An 11838-nucleotide genomic window follows, 5' to 3' on the forward strand; every position below is an offset into this window, starting at 1 on the left:
CAGAGAAGCTCGTTGCCGGTGGACGTGATTGAGTGTTTCAGATTCACTGCATCATGATCAAGTTTCCGTTCGCGGGGGCAGCTGGGATGTGTGTTTTTGTTTCTGAAAACAACGATTATTGAACCGTTTCCAAGAACTAAAACCAGAAATGTTTTCAGGAGTTAAACCCTATTCCTAAACTTGTCCCTCGAACTCTCGAAGCCCGTCGCACGCAGCCACGCAGGCCACGCACGCACTCCTGCGGTCGCAATCGCTTGCCTATTCCTTCCGTCCCTCCCTCCGCCATACAACCGTCGGTAAGCCTCGATCTCGATCTCTCGATCCCGGGGAAAGGTTGAGGGTTCGTGTTTACGGTGCGCGGGTTGAGACTTGGATGTTACTTGCTTTAGTTGGTTGCTTATCTGCTGAAACCCTAGCCGTCGGCTCTCTCTTTACCCTGATCTTGCCGTACTCCACCGTCGCCCTCATCGCCATCGTTGAAACGTCGGCGAGCGGCCGCATCTTTCGTGCTATTCCTTCCACAAGTCGCTGACTCTTTGTCTGCCCCTCATCTGTTGTCCACCATCAGTCCATCTTGTCGAGGTGAGCGGAAAAGGATTGTAGGAGACGTAGTTATGTCTTTCTGATACTAAGCTTTTGGGCGGTGATACCTTTTCATTTTCCTATGTAGTTTCTTCAATTTGACATGGAACACACCGTATCCCGAGTGCCCACAATTTAATTCTAATCTTTTTAGCTCTATGCATCCCAATCATGATTCTCTGTGAAGTAAAGTTGGGAAAAATTTATTTCTTGACCATTTTCTGAGAAGAACATATGAAAAAAAGTGCTTCTGAATAATTTTGTTACTGAATCCCTTTACCATTGCACAGTTTCCACGCTAAAATGATTTCGGCAGTGACTTGGGTCCCAAAGGGAGCATCCAAGAGCTCCCCAGTGGTTGCTGAGCCACCCTCTAAAGACGAAATTGACGAGATTTTGAAAACGGGAGCATTGAGAAGAAGGTAAAATCTTTTGCTGGACTTCTTCATCTCCACTCAGTGGTTCCAAAATGTGATGCTTGACAGTAAATTGCATCGTTAATTTTGGTTGGCGGCCTTGCAAATGATTGCCTGTGTTGATTGTGCAGCGGAGACAGTGACGAAGATGAACAAGTGGATATGGACGTTGATGATTCCAAAGATGCAGATGAAGTCACCCATGCATTAGCTACTGCTGAGGCTTTATCGAAAGACCAGGGGGATAAGGGTTCTCATTTCCAAGATATCGCTGATGGCCTCCGGGAACTTGACATGGACCATTATGATGATGAAGATGATGGTACCAACTTTTCCCCTCTAATTATCATGATTTTACATTTTTAGTTCATTGTTGAAAATTGTTACTTTTCAGGCATCGAGCTATTTAGTACTGGTTTAGGGGACATTTACTATCAAAGTAATGAGATGGACCCTTATCTGCAAAACAAGGATGTGAGTTTTTCGTCATCAGTACAGCTAATGTATGTTTCTTTGTAATGTCTTAAAAGTAATATTTTTTTTAAATTTTTTTTTTTTACTAGGACGACGATGATGATGAAGAGATAGAAGATATGACCATAAAACCAACTGATGCAGTTATAGTCTGTGCACGAAATGAAGATGAAGTCAGCCATCTTGAGGCATGTCTTTAACTTGATCTAAACCTTATCTTTTTTTCCTTTACCTTTCCAATATATATTTTGTCAACTTCCTCCATTTTTTTTTCCACCTTTACTTGTATTTGTTCAGTACTCATCTTATGTGTTTGTCTTTAGCTGTGATTTTGGCCTTGAAGAAAATAAGCATTTACCAAACTTACTAAGTCAACAGCTAATTGTTGAAATCATAGATTGTGTGGAAAACAACATTTGGTTTGATTTGTTGGAACATTGCATCTGTTCAGGTTTGCTGGCCTATATTTCTGCTGTCCTCTTATTGATATAATGCTTGATTACATGACCTAAGGAAGATGGTTTGCAGTAAGCTGGCATTCATGCAAGAGATGAACTGGGCTGCAATATCATAATCGGGCTTGCAGTCAGGACAACTTCTGATAAAAGAAAATAAATTGTGATGATTGATGTTAGTTATGGGGTTCCTCATGATTGGTCTAGTTACTGTGGTTCATGGACAGTTTCTTGTTTAAGTAGAGACAACTGAACTGGACCTAGAGGCATGACCTTGTGGTCATGTAATATATTTGATGCAATTTGCTTTTTTTATGTCCATACTAAAAATGTTCCTTTAGATAAAAAATTTTAATCCTTTGTTAAATAGCTGCAATGCATAGTACATTTATATGGAGTTGTAACCCACTTGTGGGGAGCCAAAAAAAGGTTAAAATCACCTACCACCCATGTGATGTATCTTTTAGCACTGCTGACTTCTTGCCTTCTCCTTCCAAGTTTTAATACAGAAATTGGCAAACACATTAAATCATATTTGTTATTCTTCAGGAAACATTTGATGCATGCATGCGGACTTTCCTGTTTTGACATTCTTCTCATCTTGTGGTAAACAAGGATGATGCTATTTCCTGTAATGGACTTGTGAAGGCATGAGATATGCCATACATGTTATTGTATCAATCCAGCATCTCTTATGATGTAAGGTGCTTGGATTGGATGATAGCTGGATAGTTGGAGTGGATGAGCCAATACCGCTGCTGAAATAAAGCCCACAAAAAAAGGACCTTTACTACCTTTTATAGGTAGTTGGTGTCTTGGTGAACTGGTTCTGTCCGCTTCATATTTGTGTTTCCCTCCTCTTGCCTAAATTGCATAGAAAGAAGAAGCTATCTAAATCTTTTGTAGGAATTACCGACATGAGTAGTTTTGATGTCAACACCCCGTTAAAACAATGCAAAGTTGCTGAAGCATGTATCCTATTTCCATATAAATTTTGTCAGTGAGAATTTCTGCTCGTAAAATTCAAGCATGCTTGATAAGCTTAATTTGGTTTGAACCATATGGCAGGTTTGGATCTTTGAAGAATCAGAGGATGGTGATTCGAATATGTATGTTCATCATGATATCATCCTTCCAGCTTTTCCGCTTTGTACAGCTTGGCTTGATTGTAATCTTAAAAGTGGTGATAAAGGTGACCCATGCCTTTCACTTGTTGCTTATGTAATATACTATCTTTGTCTTACTATTGTTGAATAACTTCCTCAGTTCTTTGATTTTACATCATCATGATTTCTGCAGGAAACTTTATAGCTGTTGGCTCCATGGAACCAGCTATCGAGATATGGGACCTTGATTTGGTATGCATTTCCTGTTCATAATCTTATTGGTTGAGTGTCTATAATTCTGACATTATTTTGTGTCTGATTGTCTAGATCCTTTAGTTCATTGGTAAGCATCGAGAACCTATTTACATTGTATAATATGACTTTGACAGATTGATGAGGTTCAACCTTTCCTAGTGTTGGGGGGTGTCTCAAAGAAGAAGAAAAAAGGGAAAAAGGTTTGTGTTTTTTTTTTTTTGAATGAATCTGTAGCTGATGGCCTTGAGTTGCTTCAATCACCCCATGTGGTCATATTATTAAACAAATTAATGGGACATATCTTGCAATCTTAAAGTAATTTACCTTGTGGTATTTCCTTGCAATTCAAAAGTACCTAATGTCCTTTTTTCCATCATATGCACACTTGAGGGATTAACTATCTATAACAATGTTATTCACTTGTCGGAGAGGACTTGAAGGTTCTAAATTCTTAGGCTATTAAACTCTGATGAATTACATTGTAATTTGATAGGTCATCTTATGCAGATTTCAATTCTTCATGTATTTTCATCTTATAAGATGATCTTTTACTGAAGCCTTTTACTCTGTTGGTTCTTACATGTTCTTTGAATGTGACATGTGTAGACATCAGTGAAGTACAAGAAGGGTAGCCATAGAGACTCTGTACTTGGGCTTGCATGGAACAAAGAAGTGAGGTGAGCATGTTCAATGATGATGCTATTCATTTTATACTATGATTGCATCTGTTTCATAATGTTTCTTTTATGAAATCTCAGGAATGTTCTAGCTAGTGCAAGTGCTGACAAAACAGTCAAGATTTGGGATGTGGTCAGTGGCAAATGTGCTGTGACAGTGGAGCACCACAGAGATAAGGTAAATATTTTTTATAATGTGCAGTGAAGAATATTGAATTTAATGTGTGGCCAAAACTTAATTTCTTGAAGAAAAGTATAAAACTAAAAGCTTAGTTTTTTTTTTTAACTCAAATACTCCTTATATGTTTTAGGTTTGCTATTATTCTTTTCTTGTGATTGTTCTTCTTTCTACATTTCTGAGTAATTGCATGTGTAAAAATACTACACTTTTTTTAGGTTGTCTTTAATTCATTGCATGCTATTCCAATTACAATGTTTATCTTAATCATTCCACAATATCAAATAAATGATCTTTGATTCTAGGAATTAAAGAAAAACTCAATGAACGTGTAAGATCCAATGATGTTAGACAAAATGGAATAACATGTTATAAATTGATAGAGATTTCAAATGGCAATATTGTGCTAAATTGAGACAAGTGCCACAAAATTAACACCCAAAATTAGGTCGATAATTGTAAAGGTTTAAATGCAACCAGATAAAAAAACTAAAATTATCTTAGGGAAGAAACATGGCTTATCTTTGGCAAGACATTCTGAGTTCTATTTTCATGCATCTCCAGTACGTTGGAGCTCCTAGTCAAAAATGGTCTTCATCTAAGTCACCCAAAATAATCAGTTTAAATGCTCAGCCCTTGTCTGGGCAGAGGAAAATCTATTTTTCCCTTTGTGTGAACCAGAGTTAGAACATATTGATCTGACTGAGAAATGCTAGTCTTTCTTGCTTTTAGCTATTTATACTATGAACCTAAAGTTTGATGAAGCAAAAAAATGTTAAGTCTGTGAATCTGTCTTGTATTTTCTGTTTTCCGTAGCGTGGACTTTGTTTGGTAACTTATGACAGTATAATTTTTGTTTGGTTTCTCAAAACTAAATGACATTCTGCTACATAGTTCGATAATTACTTCACAACTTTACAGGTTCAGGCAGTTGCATGGAATCATCATTCTCCTGAAGTTCTTCTAAGTGGTTCGTTTGATCAATCAGTAGTCATGGTAAGGGATGATTATGTTTCTAATTGATGCAGAGCAGTTCCATCATAACATTGCATAGGGTGCATAGGACACATGCAAATTAACCAAGTCGCTCATGAGTTGCTTGCTTGTTAGCTATTTGTTGATTGGTTGCTTGGGTTGTAAGCTTGATGAAAGCAACTGTCTGCTAGTTGTTACTGGCAGCAGTTTGGTTAAGAAAAGAAGTAACAGATGAAATTACAAAAAGGAAAAGAGTAGAGAGATACTTAGCGGAATAAGCTAAAGTACACTTTATTACTTGTAGTAATTTCTCTGTCTGTTCCTTGTTCTTCCAGCAAGTTGATCCTTGCAATAGACTAATAATGATATGATTTTGTTAAATTGGATGGGGGTCTAGATGCTAAATAAATGAGATAGCATTATGGCATATTTTAATTTTTTCCCCTCGTTCAAAACTCTCTTTTATGATAATTCTGAGTCCTTTGGAACTCTTTTAGCTAGAAAGCGTAACTAGCCTTCCTTTTTTTGAATCTTTACATCTACTAAATTCGGAAACAGTAAATATTATAAAAAAAATCAACAGACACTTCAAGAAAAAGAAGACAGAAAAATTATAATCTAAATCGAATTGATGGTTTATGAAATAATATTGACTTTTGAGCTTAAGACCACCAGACATATCATGACTCTTTAAGTTTGTTTAGAAAAAATAAAATGACCTCATTCATTCCATCATATAGATAGATATTGCAGAAATAAGTATAACAAGAAAGAATTGTTTACTTGTCCTGGGTTTGTTTGCAGGCAATTTATAGTGCTTCTTTCATGTGCTTTTTTTTATGACCATCTGTTGCATCATAAAAAAAAAGGGAACAAGCAGGGTGAAGTGTGCTGCAAATGTTGCTTGACAGCGGAAAACATGATTATGTGCATTGTACTTAATCAGCTCCATTTAGCAGCATTTGCATCAAGATGTAAGAAAATATTTAAGTGAGGACTAACACCGTTGCTATTGATATTTGGTTGGTTGGCAGTGTAGCCCAAATGGGTACTAGCAAAACATTAACACACTATAAGCAATTTTTGGATTTCCAAAAGTTGTTTATCTAGAATATGCTAATATTTGGTTTTTCTATAGTTCCTGGTTTGTAAATGCTTGTTCTTTTTATCATCAAAGTCACATCAAATTCTTAAAATTTGTTCTCCGACGAGTTCCAAGAATCAAATTAAACTTTATGGACCATCTCTTAGTATTTTTCTTGCTGAGAAGCTTGCGTTTTCAGATTCTTTTTTTCTGGTCTAAAGTGTTAGATTTTGAGTTTCTTATTGAAAATGAATGTTCAAGAACATTTTTTTGGCAGTTTCATGTAAATTGGTACTGTCAATGTAAATTGGCCATTCAGTGGTGGCCTTAACTTGTAACTAATTTTCTTATACCCTGTTATTTGCAGATGGATATGAGATCAAGTAATCAGGTCTCTAATGAATGGTGTGTCACAGCTGATGTTGAGAGTTTGGCATGGGACCCACATTCAGAACATTCATTTGTGGTGAGTTTTCTTCCTCACCATATTAACTTTTTCTAGTTGTGGGATGTCTGAGACTTTGAATCTCAGAATATGGTTAGTGGTTCTCCCACCAACCCTTTTGTTTACCAATCAAAGCTCATCTGGTAAATGATATTTGGTGGTGGTGGCTTCACCATCAGACAGAATGACCTATCTCTTGATACCTTTATAACTATCTGCATAAGCTGATGGTGGACTTTGCACAATCACGGAAGATATCAGTTATCGGAAAGGAAACTGTGTTCTATGACTGATGAAAATGTAGCTTTAGATGTGAAAGAATCTTGATCAAATTTGTAGAAAGGATTTTTATATTGTTGCTCTGGTTCTGGATTTGTCTAACTTATGTTTAAATAATTCACAATTTAGGACAAAAAAAGTGGTACTTTATTTGGTGTACAATGCTCCTTCAGCTGCTTATGTGCCTTTTGAATGACCTGTCTAATATGCTTCAGGTGAGTCTTGAGAATGGTACTGTTCAAGGTTTCGATGTCCGGGCTTCATCTGATACAGATTCCAGTTCCAAGCCAAGTTTCACTCTCCATGCACATGATAAAGCTGTTTCTTCAGTCTCTTATAATCCTGCAGCTCCAAATGTATGTTGCTATTAATTCTTTTGCTTATTTCCAAGGAATTAATGTTGATGATGACTTATTGGCATATTATTCATGCAGTTTCTTGCTACCGGATCAACAGACAAGACGGTAAAAGATGGTCCTTATTTCTCATGAATTTAGATTATAAAATAATATGCTGATGGCCAATTGAAAAAACAGGTGAAGCTATGGGACTTGTCAAACAATCAACCATCATGTGTTGCATCTCAGAACCCAAAGGCGGTAAGTGTGATGTTTCAGTTTAGTAGTTAGGAGACTTGATGTATCTTGAAATTTGTAATTAGATACGATAAAGCTTTGGGCTGCATTCTTGTAGAAAACACACAATATTAATTTCTCTGAATCTGTGTTTTCATTCACATGTGATGTTAATACGCTGCCCCATGCTAGTTTGATGTTAATGCTATTATGTGTAGCAAAGTGCTTATCTTTCAAATGACTGCATTGTACAGTATCACAATTTTAAATGGCAAAATATGAAAATCCATGGAAAATAAATTGTGTCCTTTAATAAGCAGATTGGTCTTTAAATGAAAATCATATGCTGATTAGTAACAAAGTTGTGTTCCTATGTTTTATTCAAGTTCATGAAGTGACAATTGTGATAATTTGATTTGATGTCACCAGGGAGCCATATTCTCTATCGCCTTCTCAGATGATAGCCCTTTCTTGTTAGCGATCGGGGGCTCCAAGGGAAGATTGGAGGTGAGTAACTACCATAGTGAAATATTTTTTTTCTCATTTCTTAATTTCTCACAATTTGGTTTCCTTTGCCGTAGGTATGGGACACCTTATCCGATCTTGGGGTTGGTGGTAGATTTGGCAAGTACAGCAATCGAACAATTGATCCGCCACCAACCGATTGAACCTTAACCTTCCTATATATAGCTCAATACTAGAGATGAAAAATTAAAAGTTTTGTCCAAGACCAGAAAGCAGGCATATGCAGAATTTCTCCGGTGCATTCCCAATTGCACATTTTCCGTCACCTTTATTTAAGTGTGTGATTTGAATACCCATGTAAAGCATTTGAGTGGTGGCATGAAAATGTTTTCCCCATCTCAAGAACAAAACAGAACTGATGATGTGGAACTAAAATTTCGTCGCTTCATACATAAGTTGGCATATTTAGAGGTTGATTCAAATTGTTGGACCATCTAAGATATGTTCCTCATTTCTAAGATGTCACTGGCTTTGTGTAAAATTTATGCACTGAATTATGGAATAACGTTTGATCAAATGGAATGGTGATGTTAATGTCTTCTCATTGCATTCTTGCAGTTGTGGTTCCTCAAGTACACGAAATATGTATGTATTAGAGACGACTTGCAATGATCATTCTGACGGATGTCTCATTACAGCCATGCATCACAACACGGTCAAAATTCTTAGCTCAAATGCCTGAACGGCTTGGCCGTTCTCCACAGATCTACTTGCCGTCATAGCCGAGCACAAGTCTGTGGTGGAAGGACGTGGATCTTGCACCGTCCCTCCACAGAACCTCCCCCCCCCGGACGTGACTGCGAGAGTTTGTTGTTATCGCACGTGTACAACGTGCAACACGAGGTAGGTAACTCCGTACGTAGGTTAATAACCTGATCGACGTTGATATCCCCGTACGGTGAATGTGCTGTGTGGGTAGATCGCTGCACATTGTAAACGTGCGTGTTATCAAACCAACCTCGGCCTCGGCACGCACGTGCATGTGCTGTTCACGCACGCAATCGGCTTCTGTTATGTTGCGAGGATCATTACCTTTATGCAATAACCGATTGCCCCTTCAATTGATGCCCCTGCGACAGATGCCCACAAGTGGGTATCTCCAGAGAGCCTCCATCAACTTGCTGGGGATGCTGCAGATGACGAATCGTACCTTTTGGTAGAGCTTTGTTGAGACACCACCCTCGTCATTTTGTCTCTACTCTATTTAGCTTTTGTTGTGCGACATTATCTATTCGCTTTTTCGAAACAATACAAGAGAACACACATACGATGGAAACCACAATTTAGTTAATGGGGTTGAAAAGCACAAAAAGGGGATCTGTGACTCTTATTCTAAAGCGTCTTCCACAGCAAGTTCAAGTGATACCAAGAAATCAACAATTTGTCCTACACATGAATGGGAAATTGCTCCCGACAAAGAGAAATCTAATCTCGCTATCTCCCAATCACACGCGAAAAGCAGGAAGCCAATCTACAAATCAATTGCACTCTATAGCTCCTCACAGCAGAACAAGTTTCGTGTTCAAGAACTCTTCTGAAAGGCCATCACCTACCTTGAACAACAAGCAGACCTTGAGCCCCCAGCAGAGTCGGATACATCGATGGTTGTCCCTTGAACGGGAGGGCCTGCGGTCCTTGCTGCCTCTTGGGCTGCAAGTGCCTTTTTGTTTATGATGTGGTAAATCTCTGATATAATCGTCTGAAACGCCTTGTCGACGTTGAGTGATTCTAGTGCTGAAGTCTCCAAGAAAGAAAGCCCCTCCTTCTCAGCCAATGCCCGGCCCGCATCTTGCGAAATTGCTCGTAGATGCTTCAAGTCTGACTTGTTACCAGCCAAGATGATGACAATGTTGGAATCGGCGTGATCTCTGAGCTCACGGAGCCACCTTTGGATGCTGTCGAAAGTCTGCTTCTTTGTTATGTCATAGACTAGGAGTGCACCCACTGCACCCCTGTAGTATGCACTGGTTATGGCTCGATACCGCTCTTGACCAGCCGTGTCCCAAATCTGTGCCTTGATTGTCTTCCCTTCGACCTGTTCATTACATCGATTTATTACTGTAATTAACATTTAACATACAGAAATGAGAGCAAAAGGTACTACTAGCATAAGAAAGCAAACATCACCTTGATTTCAGATCACACCATTTTTGTTGTGTCATACGGACACCAGCAACTATGCACATGACACTCAACTAGAATGCAAGTAATGTGCTTCCAGAATCGTGAAGCATCAACTTAAATCTATTTCACTCACAGCCCAAGGATCAAGGAGGTTCCGAACTCAGGATGAAACAGAAATGATGAGCAGATTACAAGGGTGATATACTACACATCCAGCTATTGAAATTTACATCTCAAACTCCATTTGCTTGGGTATTGAACTATCCTGCCAACCAGCTTAAGGGTTACATGAATGTATCATCATACCGCCATGATCAGCACCTCATGGCTGCAACCTTAATATGCAGACATACAGATTATTGCTGTGATGGTGGAAGGTAGTAAAGTGGGTGATCTCGCTTTTGAGGTTAAAAACTAATTGTTGACAAAACACACATTCCTAGTCATATGTGGTCAACAAGAAAATCTGCATTATTCATCATTTGCGTACAGGATGCAGTATGATGAAAAAGAATCGATCTAGCTCATTTCCTTCAAATGATTCGACAAATCCACTGAAAAAAATAAATTGTTTTGGAGTCGGTATATTACGAACGACAGCAGGTATTATCTTGTCTATTCAGAATGAAAACTGCGACCATCACAATGTCAACGATTGAAAATGGCAATTAAGGTAACAGTGTATCTATCTCCATTAACAATGTCATGATTGAAAATGCTAATCCTGTAATTAAAAGAAGCAGACTGAAGAGTGTCAATAATTTGTATTTACGACATGTTCAAAAGGAACAAGATGGCATGTCATACAATACAAATGCAAATGACAATTTGGCCAGGTATCTATGGAAGTGTTATGAGATCTGCAAATGCATCAGATCACCAGCATGGAACTATATGTTTCATACACATGCACCAGACCCGGGAAGCAAAAGAGCAAAAGCTTTGGAGTTGCTCTGCTTTTTGGGGGTCTTCGATTAACTAATTTGTCATTGGTAGAAAAATTCTATATTTTCCAAAACCCTGAGAAGATTCAAAAGATAAGAAGACCTAATCGACACTATTCATCATCATCATCATCATCCGTCAGCCAACGGTCCTAATTGCTAGGAGGCATCCACGAATTCTCCAAGTTAGTCAATTCGTTTGTGTCATGCAGAGGAGGAGGAGGATTAGGGATTGGAAGCAGGTCACCTGAAGGGTCTTGGTGGCGAATTCGACGCCGATGGTGGACTTGGAATCCAAGCAGAACTCGTTGCGCGTGAATCTGGAGAGGATGTTAGACTTCCCCACGCCGGAATCACCGATGAGGACGATCTTGAAGAGGTAATCGTACTCGTGATCCACTCGGTGCGCCATCTTCACCTCCTCCTCCTCCTCCTCCCGCTCCCTTATCTCCCACCGATCCGAACCAAACAATACAGATCAACATGGATTCCGAGAAACCGAAACGGAACCGAAACAGAAGGAGAAAGGAGATAAGGAGCGGGTTGGAAGACGGAGCCGCACCTGGTTCCGGGATGTGGTCCAAGGAAAAGAACGGAGAGCCCAGGTTCTGATGGGCGTCACCTACGTCCACGGTGCGGAACCGAAATGACCGAGGGCACGGAAGAGCTCCTCCTCCTCCTCCTTCTTCTTCTTCTTCTTCTTCTTCTTCTTCTTGACCCGAAAGCTAATCGCCTTAGTATATG

General features: G+C 38.9%; 2 protein-coding genes across 4 annotated transcripts; one reads left to right on the forward strand and one right to left on the reverse strand.

Annotated features, from left to right (window-relative positions):
• The first annotated feature begins 194 nt into the window (after positions 1–194).
• LOC103994046 (uncharacterized WD repeat-containing protein C17D11.16) lies at positions 195–8570 on the forward strand. 2 transcript variants are annotated; one of them, XM_009414310.3, is made up of 17 exons: positions 195–296; positions 873–1004; positions 1130–1320; positions 1393–1472; positions 1562–1660; positions 2996–3119; positions 3227–3285; positions 3423–3488; positions 3895–3965; positions 4047–4143; positions 5065–5139; positions 6570–6668; positions 7142–7282; positions 7361–7390; positions 7463–7525; positions 7931–8008; positions 8083–8570. In XM_009414310.3, the coding sequence occupies exons 2-17, from the start codon at positions 886–888 to the stop codon at positions 8167–8169; spliced, it is 1479 nt and encodes a 492-aa protein (XP_009412585.2). In that variant the 5' UTR covers positions 195–296; positions 873–885; the 3' UTR covers positions 8170–8570. The 2 variants fall into 2 exon arrangements, with proteins under 2 accessions (XP_009412585.2, XP_009412587.2); XM_009414312.3 differs by having other exon boundaries at positions 196–582.
• A 752-nt stretch (positions 8571–9322) lies between these two features.
• Positions 9323–11822, reverse strand: LOC135645341 (ras-related protein Rab11C-like). Of its 2 annotated transcripts, none has more exons than XM_065163638.1 (3): positions 11657–11822; positions 11342–11537; positions 9323–10061 (listed from the first exon to the last, which is right to left on the reverse strand). In XM_065163638.1, the coding sequence occupies exons 2-3, from the start codon at positions 11504–11506 to the stop codon at positions 9576–9578; spliced, it is 651 nt and encodes a 216-aa protein (XP_065019710.1). In that variant the 5' UTR covers positions 11507–11537; positions 11657–11822; the 3' UTR covers positions 9323–9575. The 2 variants fall into 2 exon arrangements, with proteins under 2 accessions (XP_065019710.1, XP_065019711.1); XM_065163639.1 differs by having other exon boundaries at positions 11342–11542.
• Positions 11823–11838: the final 16 nt, after the last annotated feature.

This window comes from Musa acuminata, chromosome BXJ3-8 (assembly GCF_036884655.1).
Source record: "Musa acuminata AAA Group cultivar baxijiao chromosome BXJ3-8, Cavendish_Baxijiao_AAA, whole genome shotgun sequence".
Taxonomy (NCBI): Eukaryota; Viridiplantae; Streptophyta; class Magnoliopsida; order Zingiberales; family Musaceae; genus Musa; species Musa acuminata.